The sequence below is a fragment of the Triturus cristatus genome, chromosome 12, assembly GCF_964204655.1.
Source record: "Triturus cristatus chromosome 12, aTriCri1.1, whole genome shotgun sequence".
NCBI lineage: Eukaryota > Metazoa > Chordata > Amphibia > Caudata > Salamandridae > Triturus > Triturus cristatus.
This window is the reverse complement of record NC_140595.1, coordinates 69320336-69337504: the sequence shown is the minus strand read 5'-3', so window position 1 is coordinate 69337504 and position 17169 is coordinate 69320336. Positions and strand designations below refer to the sequence as shown.

General features: G+C 43.9%; 1 protein-coding gene across 2 annotated transcripts in view; it reads left to right on the top strand.

Annotated features, from left to right (window-relative positions):
• CAPS (calcyphosine) overlaps positions 1-17169 on the top strand; it is a 99188-nt gene that overhangs the window by 7363 nt on the left and 74656 nt on the right. Inside the window, exons 2-3 of one of the 2 annotated variants that reach the window (XM_085636809.1) lie at positions 5726-5889; positions 10434-10611. In XM_085636809.1, coding sequence (XP_085492935.1) covers positions 5753-5889; positions 10434-10611 — 315 coding nt within the window. In that variant the 5' untranslated portion in view covers positions 5726-5752. The remainder of the gene's footprint in view (positions 1-5725; positions 5890-10433; positions 10612-17169) is intronic. The other variant, XM_085636810.1, reaches the window with a different exon arrangement.

Below are 17169 nucleotides of genomic sequence, written 5' to 3'. Positions count from 1 at the left end.
GGCGATAGTAATTAGCGAACCCCAGAAAACACTGAACGTCCCGAACAGAAAGCGGAGTGGGCCATTCATGGATCGCTTTTACCTTCCGTTCAGACATACTTAAACCCTCAGGATTCAGAATCCCTCCCAAAAACTCCACAGTCGTTACCCCAAACTCGCATTTGCTGAGCTTACAAAATAATTTGTTGGCCCTTAATTTCTCCAGTACCATGATAACGTGACGTGAGTGTTCCTCCACTGTCGCTGAGTAAATCAGAATGTCATCAATGTAGACAACCACAAAGATGTCCATATACTCTCTCAACAACTCATTAAAAAAAAACTGGACTGCCGCCGGGGCATTACATAGCTCAAACGGCATCACCAGGTATTCATATAGCCCAAAACGGGTTTTAAACGCCGATTTCCATTCGTCCCCCTGTCTGACACGCACCAAATGATAGGCCCCACGTAGGTCTAGCCTAGTTTACATAACTGCCTCTCGCACTTGATCCAACAGGACACTGATTAGTGGCAACGAATACCTGTTCCTGACGATGTTTTTATTTAACATCCTGTAATCGCAGCACGCCCTCAGCTCTCCGTTTGCTTTGGCTATGAAAAACAGCGGCGACGCTGCAGGGGAGCGGGATGGTCTATAGAACCCTAGTGCCAAGTAGTGATCTAGGTATTCTCTCAGATGGCGTGTTTCCGGTTCCGACAACGCATAGACACTACATGTGGGGATGACCGCCCCCTCCACCAGGTCTATCCGACAGTCATATGACCTATGTGGGGGGAGGCGTTCCGCCTGCGTCTTGTTGAAGACATCAGCATAACTGGTGTACTCCACTGGCAGTTCCACGTCCTTTTCCGCGGCTGTCGCGATTCAAAAAGGATATGTCAGAGCGAGGGCCTGCGATCGATGCTCCCTTAGACACCGTTCTTCACACCCTAGCGAAAGGAACCGCACAGTTCGTTCCTTCCAATCCACCGTTGGATTGTGGCAACAGAACCATGGCATCCCCAGGATGACTTCGTATTGCGGGGCCTCTATGACGTTCAACTCAATCTCCTCTAGGTGTTGTCTAGTTCCGTCTCTTAAGGACATCTTCAGGTTCTCGGTGTGGAGAGTGATCCTACCAGATTTCAAGGGATCGCCGTCCACTGCCAGGACCTCCTCTGGGGACCTCCGAGGCACCACCCCTATGGATAGCAAGCTCACCAACCCACTATCAATGAAGTTGCCGGTGGCGCCCGAATCTAGCATCGCTAGCACCTGGTGCACCTGTGTACCTACTTCCAATCCTGCTTGTAGCACTATATGTGCTTCTGTGTCCGTAGACCTGTTAGTGGCTAGAGAAGGTATTTTCCACTCCGTGTCAGCCTTGGTCAAAGACGAGGTATGCTCTTGGTTACCTGCTTCCTTTCCCACGGTTGATACTGCTGCCTTTTTTCCTTTATAAGGAACTAATGGGGATTTGGGCTTGGAGGGGCATTCGCGTACGAAATGCCCTCGTTTCCCGCAATACATACACAGCCCCAGGGTGTGACGACTTTCCCTTTCTGCACGAGACAACGGTGCTCGGACAGCCCCTACCTCCATGGGTTCACTGGCTGGGGTCGTGGGGGCCTGCTCTTTCCGAGAATACCTGGAAGTAAACCCGCCCCCTTTGTACCTGTCTCCCCCTCTTTCTGTCATGCGACCATCCAGTCGCAAGACCAGATTCATCAAAGCAGCGCAGGTGTTAGGCTGGGGGTCGATCTGGGCCACCACATCCTTTAACTCGTCACATAAACCCTGATAGAACAGGGACATCCTTTTTTCTTCTGGCCACGACGCCTCCGCCACCAACCTGTTGAATGAGGTGAGGTAGGTAACCAGATCGTTCCTCTCTTGTCTCAGGGATAGTAGCTCTCTGTCTGGGCTAAACGTGGTTGTTCGTCTATCAAACACCCCTTCGAAAGCGGCTCTGAACGCGTCCCAGTCTGACAGGATGACGTCGTTGTTCCTGACTAACGGGACTGCCCAAGACGCTGCGTCTCCCACCAGATACAAAATTGCGAACGCCACTCTGGAGTGGTTGGTAGGGAAGTAAGAGGGTTTGCAAGAAAAATGCAGCATAACCTGTGTAAGAAATATTTGGATTTTCTGTGGATGCCCCGCATACCTCTCTGGGCTAGCCAAGGGTATAGGCGGGGGCACCGTCACATGAATCTGTTGGCCACTTGATACTGAAGCATCAAAAGGGTTACGGGTCAGCCGATCTACCCTGTCCTTCAATGCTGCCGTCTCTATTCGCGATGCCACTAGTTCCTGTTGGACTAAGGCCAGTGCCTGCACTACATCCTCTAAGGAGGCCATGCCGTACACCCCCGTACCGGGAGGAGCACCTATCGTGGGTGCGTTATTCTGTTAGGTTTACAGATCTCCTCAGGATCCGGGCGACGTAATGCAGGTCCACCTCCTGATATCCCCGGACTCCAACCAAAGGTTACGGAGCCCAAAGGTGATCAGGCGAGGGAAAGGATGAGGGGAAGGGACAGCTGGGACAAGAATCTGAAAAGACAAAAGAAGAAACATTCAAACACAGTTCACATGGTACAGTCTACTCTCTTTTAGGTCTCACTAGAACATAGAATTACCATTTGTTCCTGTATTTTCCCGCAATACCAATCCCTGAGATTCCGCTCTCAGGATAAACAAATAATGACCAAAGTACACAGGCACTCCCTGCGTTTCCAAAAGAACTAGCCCTTTTTTTCTGTCAGTACAAAACCTTTAAAGGAGGAGCTACAGTCTTCTCTCAGACCATGACTCCATTCCGTAATACCACCGCCTTAAAAGTATCCAAATCAACTAAGGATGGCTTCCACGGTGAGTACACCACCGCCGGAGACCTCAAACGACGTAGCGCTCCTTCACACGCGTGAGGATCAACACGCTGATTGTCCTAGAACAAGTGGTTCGCTTTAGGTAGTCTGTCTGTGCCTTTCCCAACACAGTTCCCCGGGGCCCCTGCCTCCGTCTACCTTCAAGCCAGATGCTCGTCCGAGCTTTTCCCTCTTTGAGTACTTAGTCTAGCTAGGGAATCCCAATAGCCACCCGCGTTCGTGCCGGGTTGGTGTTACAGCTCCTCCTAGCCGTGCAAAGTCTCGTGCTCCTCCGAGCACTGTATCCAAGAAGCGGCACCTGTGCGGGTGCCGTGTGTGAGCAACAGCTCCTCCGAGCCGAGCGAAGTCTTGTGCTCCGGTCTTGTTCTCCTCCGAGCACGGAGTCCAAGATGCGGCACCGGTGCGGGTGCCAGGTGTGAGCGACAGCTCCTCCGAGCCGTGCGAAGTCTCGTGCTCCTCCAAGCACTGAGTCCAAGAGGCGAGCCGGTTAGTGACCGGGTGTGGGTCGCGGCTCCTCTAAGGCGTGCGAAGGTTCGTGCTCTGCCGAGCACTGAAGGGAATCTCTCACCTTCGGTCTGTCTAGGGCTCCTCTTCCGGGGTACCTCTCCGATGCTACAACACAGCCTAGTCCGGCTGCTGTATCCTCCGATCTTCCGTTTGCTTCAGAATAACGCACGCCTCCTGCCGGGCGTGGCGTCGTTAAATAGACGCCTACTTCCTGTTTCCAGGGCTGATGGGATTTGTAGTTTCTAAGCTCTGGGTAGGCGCTTCGGACCCCGATTCCTTACACACACATTTGATTGCGTTTTTAAAATGGTAATAGGACTTAACTGTAATGTTTAAATAAGTCTACAACATATTTAAAGTAGACTTATTTAAACATTGCTAATTGAATAGAATAAGTGTGAATAATTGTGAGGGAGGCCGTGATGATTTTGTTTTTTTCACTGGGGAGCTCGGCATTATAAAGTTTGAAGACCACTGCTCTAGTGATTATCATTAGATCACTTCATGAAAAATCACCAGCTTGAGAATTTGAATAATTATTTTGCTAATGGCCTTTCTGAATTCTACATAGCTTCTGATTGTCTTGTTGTCCTTAATTTCTTTGGTGAGGTATTCCTTAGTTTGCATGTTTTGGACAGTGAACAAGCTACAGATATTATCTGGGTTTTTACGGAAAGCAAGATGGTTAGTAGTCGTGCCGTACTTGATCAGAAGTTTCCTCCTCTATTATCCAATAGAGTGTGAACTCCTCTCAGACTGCATTTATTAGTATATGTGAAAGTAGTAAAGTGTCTCCTTAAGAGCCATTGACACAGCTGGAAAATACTTAATTCCACCTTGAATTGGGAACAACAAGTAGTAATCTCTCCCTGGATAGCTTTTATCTTGAAAAGTACAATTCATAAGGTTAGGCCACACCCATTTCTTCTAATTAGCTGCCGGAATTAAAGGGCTAAGACAGGGCCAAGAATGAAAAACTCATTGATGGAAACTTTGCATACTGAAAAGGAAGAAACATTAGTAGCACTGTTTTCTAAGTAAATTCGGCAATTGGTAAGAAACTCAATTAACTTGAGTAGTACTACAGTAGCAACAAAGCAGATATTGATCCAAACATTGGTTAATTTGATGTTTCTTCACACGTAACTGGGTATGGTAATCAGGAAATAGCTTGTTCCATTCCTGTTGTCTTGCACCGAGCTTTCAAAAAGAAGCCTTCTTAACATTCTTAGGAATATTATTCTTAGTGACCAAGTCCTGATAAAAGAACATTCCAAAGGCTCCACTAACAAGATGAGCCGATGCCTGTATAATTTTCTATTTTTCGTTCTCAAGGTAGTTGTCAGGAGAAACAAAGGATGGCAGTATTATTCTCAGAAGTCACAATAATGAAGCCATCACACTGCTGTCTTCATGGGAGATGATTGAATTCCCCAAAAATGTTAAGGCCATTTAAAGAGGTCTGAATCAAATGCCAACTATCACCACGTTATTTTGGTATGCATGTTACCGGAAGTGACATCTTCTATGTCTGTTTGTACTGCTGTCATCTTAAGAAAAAATTGTCGCACTCCTTTACGATGGAAATGGATACTAAACTACTTTGTTTAGTATCCAGGAGGTTTGATAAAAACAGAACATTTGCTTTTAGTTTTGTTAGTTTTCATGGGTTGAAAAATTCAACTTTACTAATGTAACTGTTGTATTGTCTTTTTACCAGCATGTAATCCTTTCCTTGAAATTGAGATGTTGGCTAGTTGTCTATGAGTAGACATGACAATTACTCCTGGAATTAAGTTTCATTATCTCTCTTAATATGTCAATAGTACGTTTTTCATGCCACCTTCACTTAACTGCTTTGCTCACAGCCGCCCCAAAGGATAGCTTTTGAATTATATATCACATGTTTAGTGAGAAATTTCTAAGCTAGGTTTTTTATCTACTTATTATGTAATACAGTATATCTGTTACACTACCAATGTACTTGTGTTTAACAAGTGTGACGTATGTTTGCTGTACTCCATTTTCTGAATCTCTTACTCTTCCTTCATTGAACTAATATATGACATTCTGCATTACAATACTGTGTTTGTGCTTTCCATCCTTATTTATCATCCCTTGATTATTGTAATTAAAACATTTAAACTTAAACAACAAAGTCACTCGAAAATGTTTCTTTCCCCTACGATTGCCGGTGTCCAGAGGATTTGTTGTGTCAGCTATTCCTAGTTCTGTCATGGTAATGCAATATTCTGGAAGACTTCTAATTTCTTTTGGTGTTAATCTGTTTGAAAATAGTTTACATATTGTATATCACTTTTCAGTGACCTATTATATTTTATAGCTAACTAGTACATCACCCTTCTTCAAGATGTCTGGAAGAGCACTCCTCGAGCGAGATATGGTTTCCAATGCCAAGAAGAAGATGGATAAGTGCCAGGACCCAGTGGAAAAGCTGAGGCTACAGTGCTTAGCAAGAGGGTCGGCAGGAATCAAGGGTCTGGGCAGGTAGAGTATTACAAACAGCCCTCATATTATGAACACTTAGTTAATAGAAATTAGCAGTAATTAATAGCCTCTTACCCCAATGTTAGCTTTCTCTGCTTTTGCCTCAGAATTGCTGAGGCGAGATCCACCAAACAAACACTCGAGATTTTCTACCAGGTTTGGCTGTGCAATTGGGACAAAGGTCTGCTTTTTGAGGCCTAATATATGAAATTAGTTAGGGGCATCATCTCTTAGAGCACAAAATTACACCAATGAACCGTAAATCATCCTTTAACATTAATATTTAATCTTCGCAGTTGCCCAGCGTAGCGAATGTGTACACACAATGCATCTTATATTAGGTTAGGAGATACTCTAGTCGAATAACCAGAACAAAGTTTGTAGTATTGCTATCCTTCTGAGGCGGCAGACTACATTGCACATATGTAAGCAAAGGCTTTTTGTTGATAGATTAGAGTTTGATTTCTATATATTTGTGATACTTTCGTTAGAGTCTAATATTTAGTTTGTGGAAGTGATGAAATAACCACACAATTCTGAAGGACTTACTTTTATCAGTATAGATCTGCAGGAGGAACTTACCAATTGAAATGTGTTATTTTGCCACAGTATTTAGATCCGTTTATTATTTTTGGCGCTTATGCTCCTTATGTCAGAAAAAATAACTTTGAAAAAACAAACAATAACGGAACACGTTCAAAGGGAAAACATTTATCCAGCAGTGGAGCTGACAGAGCATCAAGGCACATCTTGGCTTCGTACCAATGTGGTGTGATGCGGAAGTTCAGAGAGTGGACTAATGCCTTGCTTTGTATTTCATCAAGGCGTATAGTGTGTGTTTGTGGTGGGTGTGGTTGTGGGGTAGAAGGACTGTTGTAACCTGGCAGCTGTGAAAATTAAATTTGGCTTCCAGTGGCAGACATCCAAAGACTTGTTTGCCCTTCTTTCTGAGTGTGAATATTTTGAAAAATAAATAGAATAGGGGAAAACAATAAGCAAGTTTTAAGATGTCTAGCAAGCTGGTATAAAGTTGATCAGTGCAGAGTTTACTTATACTGAGCCTCTACACGATCTGCCAAGACACTCTGCCTGCACCCACTGCGCTTCACACAAGGGGGTGAAACATTTGGTTCTGGTGCTGGGACATGTTAAAAGTTTGGGTTATTAAATGGAGCTAAGCTGTTTGTTAGACCTTTCAGCCGTAGTTAGGTTGGTCTTCCCCCAAACATTTTGCCTTCGCTCCTTCTTTTATGCTGAATTCGTTTTTGTTAGCCATACTACTGCTAAAATGCATGTGCTCACTCATTTAAACATGGTAAAATCCCTGTAAGCTGAATTGCCACATTTAATGTACTTGTGAGCTCCTAGTAAAGTGGGGTATGTAAATGAAATGCTACTATCGGGCTCACTGTGCCACTGGATTCAAGCTATCCTGGCTGATAAGGGGTGAAACCCTGAAACCGGTCCTAGGATGCTTGTTCGCAGTCCAGGGAGGACCTGGCTTAGCATTAGGGGCTGGACTGTTCCCATGAGGTATAGGGTCAAAACTGATTTGCATAAGGCCAGGTCTAAACTGGGGTGGCATGGTGAGCAAAAGAATGATGGATTTAACCCAGATCTCTTGACTGGGGGGCGAATGTTTTGATTTGTTCTGCATTCCGTCCATCAATTGTGTGTCTTTTGCTTCCGCACCCTAAGTGTGCCGGGTATGGCCAGACGTGGGTCCCGGGCTCACTGTGCCACTGGATTTAAGCTATCCTGGCTGATGAGGGGAAACCCCGAAACCGGTCCTAGGATGCGTGTTTCCAGTCCAGGGAGGACCTGGCTAGGCAGTTCAGGCTGGACTGTTCCCATGAGGTGCAGGGTCAAGACTGATTTGCATATGTCCAGGTCTAAACTGGGGTGGCATGGTGAGCAAAAGAATGATGGATTTAATCCAGATCTCATGACTGAGGGTGAATGTTTTGATTTGTTCTATATTCCGTCCATCAATTGTGTGTCTTTCACTATCGGGCCTGCCGCACTGATTGTGCCACCCATTTAAGTAGCCTTTTAAAACATACCCCAGGTCTGCCATTGCAGCTTGTGTATTCAGTTTAAACTGCCATTTGGACCTGACCAAATAAGCCCATAGCCAGGACTAACCCTTCCTTTTTTTTACATATAAGTCACCCTTAGGGTAGGCCCTAAAAAGCCCATAGGGCGCGGCTCGTTGTTTTAAAAAAGTTGGACATGCACCTTTAAGCTTTACACATCCTGGTAGAGAAATTCTCAAATTCATTTTTCACTATTCCAAGGCCTACCTCTCCCGTAGCATAACATTGGGTTACCTTATTACATTTATTGAATGATACATTTTGTTTGGGAGACTGTAGGAAAGTCATGTTTGGTATCTGTGGAACTGAAATGTAAAATCCTCTTTGATGCTAAAGTCGGATTTTAAGTTCTGGTACTAAACATTTGGTGCCTGCATCCTGTTCCTGAGTCACACAGACTAGATGTACTTGGCCATTGCATTTTACTCCCAGACAGTATCACAGAGGGGGGCTAAGTGTTGGCAGGATGGGAGAACTCTGACTCTATGAGGGTGTAGAGCTATCACATCCACGCTTCCACTTTAATGGGGCTGGCTAAGGACACATAAGAACTTCACACTAGCCCATTGTGCCTCCAGTTTGGACCAGAGCAGGGAGGCAGGACATTTCAGACACTTCTGTAAGAAGAAACTCCAGAAGCTTCGCCGTCTTCAATGTGGGCACCAGGTATGAAAAGAGGGATCTTTAGAACTCCTCTTAAGCACACTCCTGGACTGTGGATACTACAAAAAAGGACACCCTGCCGCTTTAGGCCTGCTCTGCTTGCTGAGAAGAATGGATCCGCTCTTTTCATCCCAGGCTGAAGTAACTCAAAGGGTTAGCTGACTGACCTCCTGTTCTAAGATACAGGGACACAACAAGCTCCAGAGGCCTCTCTGCAACTGTTCAGCTGACCTAGTGCAACTGGACCTGCAGCTGGACCTGTTTGTGAGCGCTGCTGGCCTCTGCTGCAGTGAGTTCCTGATCCCCAAGAAGTTACTCCCAGGCCCTGGACCCTTGTGTGCCATCAGTTGAGCTCCTCCGTGAAGAAAGGAGAAATCCTGCAGTTTTGGGCTCTTTGCGACTGCGAACGTGCCTGTTTGCACCACGATTTTGCTGTCTTCGTCGACCGCCAACATGAAGCTCTGGTGACCCCCAACTCTTCGCGCTACAGCAACCTTTAGGGGCTCACTACACAGTTTGCGCTACAGCATTGACAGCCTGCGGTGACCACCACCATGAATCTCCTGCGAACATTGTCCACAATGACCAGCCTGCTGTTGGCACAATGGAGAGGACTGCCCTCAACTCACGGCATGCTCTTCATGTTGCAGCAACGACCATCTGCAACGGTTTGTCTGCTCCACACAGCGCTCTCCACCACGAACGATACTCTGCTTGTGGGACTTTAGGAGTTAACTTTTTCAGCAGGACTAACCTGGCTCCATCACCGTCAGCCAGAACTTGTGACTTTCACCCAGTCTTGTGCGACCAGAGTCGTGAGTGGCCCTTTGTGCTTTTAGGCGCTATGCTTACTTTAATCTTTGAAATTGCATATCTCTGGTTCTACTGGCTGGATTTTTGTCGTTTTGTTGTCAAATTAACCAAATTTATTGCATTTTACACTGATTTGTCTAAATTGGTGTGGGATTTTTCCTGTGTTGTGTTTTAAGTTTTTCACTGTTTGTGTGCTACATAAATACTTTACACATTGCCTCTAAGTTAAGCCTGACAGCTTTTGTGGCTACCTACTCGAGGGTTAAACACAGGTTAATGTTTTGACTTTTTGTGGTTCCCCCTGACCAGGATTGTGGCTGTTAGGTGAGTAGAGTTTCTCCCCCATCAACTAGAACCCCAATTTCTCACACTTTTATTTTGCAATTAAAATTAAATATGGTTCCCATAGTTTTGAGAACTTGCTAATTATTTTAGGAGAATCATTGTTTCCTGCCTCTGCATTTTTAAATGTGGCTATATGATGGTAAAGCCTTTGGTTGAGAGTTGAATAAATGGCATAAAATCAAAAGTTAGTTATGCTTTCGTCGCCATGGTATTTATGTAATCTCACCTTGATGTGAAAAACATAGCCTGCATGGCACAGATACATTTGTGGAATAATGTTAAAGGTCAAGCTGCGACCCAGCATAGCATCGACACTCTTTCAAAGTGTTGTTTTTTTCTCTGCACACAGTGGTAAAATATAGGCATCTGCTAACTGATGCCATACTGTTCACTTTATAATAAATAACTACAGACATAATTCTAGAGTGCTGTAGTTCACTCTCCACAATTCTGATTATTTGCTACTAGACGAGGCCGCACAGTACATTTATTACTGTTCTGTGGGCTGAGTACACTAAAACTGATACATACAGCAGACCAACAGTGTGGTGGAGACAAGACTCATCGGACTGTGGTAACTTTATTAAAATAAAAACTTGATTTCTCCCTTAACTCTGTCCATTGCAGGGCTTTTCGAATCATGGATGATAATGGAAGTAGGTCCTTGGACATCGAGGAATTCTCTAAGGGCTTACATGATTATGGTGTTATTCTGGACAGTGACGAGGTGGAGATCGTATTCAAGCTCTTTGACAAAGACGGCAACGGGAACATTAATTTTGAAGAGTTTCTGAAGGCCCTGAGAGTACGTTCAATCTTTTTCAAATGCATGTAAAAGTCAGTTGATTTTCTCTATTGCCTTTTGCTATTTTGGAAATCATTTTCTTTAAAGTAACATCATGTGAATTGTCTTGCAAAATATTAATTCCTAATTGTTTGGCAAACTGTTTTGCACATACGCTGCAGAATTACCAAAAATCTATCGCTTGCCTGAGCTGATCATCTAAGTACAGAGAGGGTGTCCTTATTATTTAGGAAAGACTCTAGAGCATAGGTGGAGACCGACGAAGAAAGAGAATAGAGTGCAACAAAAAGTGGCTGCATCAGACAAAAAAAGGGTATGGTACAATGATTCTTTATTTGTGTGATTAATAAAAACCACAAAAGAACGATCAATATAAAAGGGATAGTTAAATTTGAATAATATAATGATATTTATACACGTCTTATTCCTAAAATCACCATTTGGTGTTTTGTTTTATAAAAATGCAATAAATATTAGTCCTTTAGATGCGCCGGGCAAACTTTCAGTGGGAGCCAGACTGCATAGGACCTTCATCCGGATGGTTTCCATGCAATGCCGAGGTTGACCTGTCCATTAGGGCTTGACGGCCTGATAGATGAACTTAGCAAAATTGGCCATATGCTTCACTGTGTCTCCTTTGCCGTCCGCGTGCCCAGTTGGAGGAGAATGGGCCTTAGGGGGATTCGGCGGACTGGCAACAGGGCAGGACAGCATAGTAAGATGTGAGCCACTGATTCACGCTTGTATAGCAGAGACGACACTCCGTAATCGCTGGTCTTACTTTCACTGAAGGATACAGATATTTTAGAGGGAGCGCGTGTAGTCTGGCTGCAAGAATCCTTTGTAGGGGTTGCCTCCCCACCGGCTGTGTGAGATGTGGTTTGAGGCCATACGATGTTTGAGGGGAACTTTGGGTCTCATGGAAGCCTCTAGCTGTCAGAGCTTCGATGTCCATTATACAAGAGCGTGATCTTACTTGCTTTTTTATTGATGTTTTAATAGTGGTATACTTAATTATATTAGGATCCCAGTTCTCTATAGCTAGATTCAAAATATCTTTGGCTGAGGCAAGACCAGTTGACCACGGGTTGCCCGGATTTTGGAATATTTTGTTTATAACAGACTTCATTGAGTTCTCTGGAGCCACAGTGGTTAAATAAAAGTATTTTGCCAGACTTGCCAGTTCTTCCAAAGATTGTCGATTAAGGTTGAATTCCAGGCGAATTAAAGTGTTCCTTGTGCATGCTGGAAGACAGAATAACTTTTTGTAAGCTGCACAGTGGATCTTTTCAAGGTCTTGCGAAAATTTGCCTGGGAACGCCTGTATCGCATAATTGAGGGAAGGTAATAATTTTGCCCTCAGGACTCGTTGGATGGCCGTAGTTGTTGGACTTTCCAAAGTGGCATTAAGTTTGCAGATGGCATAGGTAACCATTTTTCCTTTCTGCTGGAGCTTTTGGCGATGGGCCTGTGGCCGGCCAGTCTCACTGAACCAGACTCCGAGCTAATTGTACAATTGTGTACTGTTCAATATTAGTGGACCCAAACTCCATATCATAAGCTTCTTTTTCGGATGGCATCCAAAGATCACTATCTTCGATTTTGTTGGGTTTGCAACCAGCTTATTTTTAGAGTTATACACTGAGAGTGCTGTTAAGGCTTTTTGAAGGCCGACTTTGGTATGGTCCAAAAGGACCGGGTCGTCTGCATATTGTATCAGCTGGATCCTAATTCTCCCAATCCTAGGAGACGCTAAAGTTGCTCCGTGCAGTGCGCTACCCAAATCTGCTGTGTATAGATTAAAGAGCAACGGGGCAAGGACACAGCCCTGCTTTAACCCGTGATCTGTGATAATTTTTGCTGTAGCAGATTCGCACAAGAGTTTAACTCTCACCCAAGTTTGCGTATACAGCGATCTTATGGCTTGTAACAGTTTCGGGCAGATGTACCAGCAGGCCAATTTCATCCATAGGATGTTGCGATCTACCCTATCAAATGCTGCTGTATAATCGATAAAACAAGCAAAAAAGCATCTGATTGCCACGAGCCATTGTTTGATGTACTAAGTATGAGAGGGTAATGATATTGTCTAAGTTGGAGCCTCCTGAACGGAATCCGGTCTGATAGAAAGGGAGCAGATCTTCCTTGCTGACCCTGTCTGCTAGTTCCGTCAGGAGAGTGCTTGCATAAGCTTTGCCCTCAATGTCCAATAAGGCAATCATGTGGTAGTTCCTAGGGTCCGTGCTTGGCCCTTTTTTGTAAATTGGATGTAATAGTGATCCCCTCCAGGAGTCTGGGACATCCTCCAAAAACCTGCACTCAGCATACAACTGTCCCAAATTCTCAGCCCAGAAGTTGATGTCCTCTCTGAAGAGGGAGCCAGGCAGGCCATTAGGTCCAGGAGCTCCATTGTGGCGTATTTGTTTCATACACAAAGAGGGTATGGTGACTGGCAGAAGCCTGGAGGCAGCCATAGGCGAGTGCAATTTGCACTGGACAGCAAACAGAAACATGCATTGGCAAAGCAAATAGGTGCAACCTATTTTGGCATTTGGTTGAGGCATATGCACACCATACGAACATGATATTAGTAATTATAAAGCACTTACTGCCCCCAACCTGGTGCCAAGCGCTTTGCAGTCAGGTAACAAGCTATTCTTTGTGAACCCAATGTTAATGATTTAATCATGCATAAGGGTTACCTCTTGTCATGCTGTTTTCATTCAGTGTCATTAATGTTGCAGTATGTATTGCATACAAATGTATTGTGCAAGTCCTTATTTACGTAGGGTAAAGTCATGTGTTTAGAGTTGTATGCGATGGTTCACACTGTTAGCATCTATATATATCACTTCTACTGCCCAGGAGGTACTGAGATACAAAAGCACTTTGTGGCCGAGAAACATACCACTCAGTGGAAAACTTGGAACATTAGGGATACTGGTCAAGCAAACTGAGTTACAGTTTGACTAGTTATCATTAAGTGTGTATGTGGTTCGCCTTGAAATTTGTGATATCTTTAATATAGAAACGTCACAAACAGTCATGCAGTTAGTACTAAAGAGGATTTTATGAAGTCTGTCATACAGGCATTCAGTTAGTTCATGTAGTAATTGTAGGAAGGTGCCCCTTTTTTACATGCCCTTCTCCACTTTTTACCAGGTATTTGATGCAATTGTGACTGGAAGTGCACTAGGTTCCTGCTATCCAGGTCCCTTGTGCCAGCTCTTTTCCCCAAAACTGTACAATTGTTCCCTCAATTGGCAATTCCTTTGGCACCCCTGTAGTCCCTAATAGTACCAACGAGGGTCACTAAGGGCTGCAGCCCAAGGGACCCCTCACCTAACTCATTCAGACTGTCATTGCAGGCTGCATGTCTTGGTGCAGACAAAAGTGAAAACACAACATGGCACTCAGCACTATGTGCCATGCCTGAAGACACTGCATGCAGCTCAATTACTGCCAGTACAAGTGACCAGGGAAGCCATTTTAAGTAGATGTGCTGGACAATGGTGAAAGGGAGTTCCCCAGCTACATGATGGCTTCACTGAAACCAAAGATATTTGATATCAAACATCTTGTATTAATGAACCCACACTGATTTCCGTTATGGATTTATTAATTCATGCACCCAGAGGGCACCTTAGAGGTGCCCCCTGAAATCCTACCAACTATTAGTGTACTGACTGACTGGCCCTTATCAGCCTGCCACCACAGATGAGTTTCTGATCCCCAGGGATGAGGTCCAACGCTCTCAGAAGGTCATGAACAAAGCCTGCTCCGGCAGAGGGTGTTAACACCCCCATCCTGCAGGATGATCTCTAACTTTGAATCCCAAGACGGCCTCGAGAAATCTACTTGCCCATTCACAATGATTTTAACAGGTTGCGCTATTTTTAGCACCTACTACTCCCTTCTGGCGAGTGAACTTAAGCTGGAAAGGAACAGGTGTTCTGTTAATTCAGAAAAGTGAATGAGCAATAAAGATGCCATTAAATCTTGTTTTTATCTTGACACATTTGCTGTCTGTTTGGAAAATTGAGTTTTTTTTTCTTACTGCAGTTACAGGTAATGATCAAGTGAGCTGTCTGAAGATGTCAGTTTTTTTTTCTAACACATAACATTTAAGTAGCCTGTAAATGACTGATACACACATTTAAAAATATTTCAAGAATTACAAAAGCACATTTTGTTTTGTAATTACGAAGTGTGATGCAAGCGAATATTTAAACTTTACTTGGTGATGTGCAAATAACACATATTTGCAGAAACTCTATTTCCAAACATTATTGTTATTAAATTATATAGATTTATCAGTAAAACTGCATGTCGGTGTGAAATTTTGTGGCCATTTCAATGTAAAATCTACTGATTACAAATTATAGTGTGCTACCACTTCATGCTTTAGTGATATATTTATTAAAAGCAATAGTTTTTAAACATGATTTGAGAAACATTCCTACCCCCACCTCGATAAAAATGCTGTTAATGAACTAAGAGGCAAGTCAGCAGTCGTGTGTATCATATATGCAGCTATATTTGTATTATATAAAGTTTAGTCTATTAAATCGAACAGATATGCTGAACTCGCATATTTGAAGGTGCTCATATATGTGATAATGAAGAAAATGGCGGGTCAGTGAATTAAAATATTTGCCCACTATCACATCATTTGAAACCAGTTTAGGAGTCAAGAGCATTACATTTAGATCGAGTAGATTATTTAAGTCACTAGACCTGCAGGTCTAGTAATATTTTTATGATTTTTCAAAGCCTGCAAGGCAGGGGGCTTCAAAGAGCCCACCACCTTTGTTATGCGACTGGTTTCCCTTAGGGATGCCACCCCCAGACCGGGGCCCATTTGGCACCTGGACTGGCGGGAAAAGTTGGTGGTAGAGGCTTGTTCACCCTCATGCTAGTTCCACCCCTAAGGTGGACTATCTGATGTGGATGCAAAATTTTAAATTCTGACATCTGTGTGATGGCAGAACTAGAACTACGAACTCTAAGACAGGGTTATGCCCACTTCCCACAGAAAGTGGCCATGTAGGGGACGTAGTGACCCCAAGGGTAGGTAGGCCATTGGCTACTACCCTACACTCCCCTAACATCCCTAAATCTAGTATTTAGGGAGCCCCAGTCACCAGGAAATCATATCCTGCTGACCTGAAAGAAGAAGAAGGACGCTGAAGAGTTGCAAAAGCAAGAACAGAAGACCAGCAGCTGACTTGGCGCTAACCCTGCTGGCTTGCCTGTTATTTTTATAAATTGGTGTAGATCTCCTTATTGAGTCATGTGCATCGATTATTGACTGTGTGTGTATTGCAGAGGTCTAACACTGCTCTCTGATAAGTCTAAGGCTGCTCGACCACTCTTCCCCCTTTAAAAGCACATTGGGATTGCTAGAGCGAGCCCCTGTCCATTTATAAGAGATACCTGAACTCTTTGCACAATATATCAGTTTTTGGCATACTATATAATGAATGTATAACACACGAAATACAGGGGGTCTAACAGCCAGATTAGAGAGGCTACACTATCGATACTGAGTCAACAAGATCTCAAAATATCTTTAACGCACATACATAACGTATTAATAAAGATGAAGAAAGAAAAGGCTAACACTACATGCATAAAGAAGACCGGTACATCATTGATTATTCACAAAATGGCTGATTAATCCACAACAGATTGTAAAGGGTTTCCATCAAATTAGACTCAATGATCAGTCATATCATTTGGCCACACCCATGTGCAAATGAAGCTGGTCTCCTGATCAGTGGGACACTCAGCTCCGCACCTTATTGTTGTATCAGGATTTGATCATATGGCAATCAACATATTGATCCATACCAGCAATGGTGGCCACCCACCCCTTGGGGTTTTCCACCGAACCAACAGCCTTACCCTGCACCTCCACCTCCGCCGAATTTCCAAGGGTTTCCAAATGCCTATAATTCTCAACATTTTTTAGGGTTTGGTCCACGCCGACCAAGAGGCAAAAGGCGAGCAGCACAAAATACAGGTGTACAATGGGAAGACCAGACAGGTCCACATGCAGGTACACTGAGCCAAACTGCCAAGAACCAGAAAGCAGGCCCATCGAACAATCCCTTGTAGTCAATTTATCTAACAAAATACTAACTCCACTTGAAGAACAAGTACTGAATAAAGGCTTGGGTTTCATCATGACGAATCATGGGGACCCATTCACTTTCCAATGCGAATTGAGTCAGTTTTTCAGAAAACTTAGATTACACTATTTCTTCAAAGATCAGACTAATGCTGATTGTGACACAAACACCGGTCTTAGACCAAAATCTAAATTTCAGCCACCTACTCACACGGTTCCTCCACAGGTCTTAGCTTTTGAGCAAGCTGTTGTGGGTGATATTGCTTCACTGTGGAGCACAACAGTCAGGCCATTCAACAACCTTACCAAATCAGAACAAATGACACTGAAATCTCTTTCAGAGGATCATTTAATAACTATAAAGCCTGCAGATAAGGGCGGCTGTATAGTTATTTTAAACACTGCGGATTACCAGACTGAGTGCT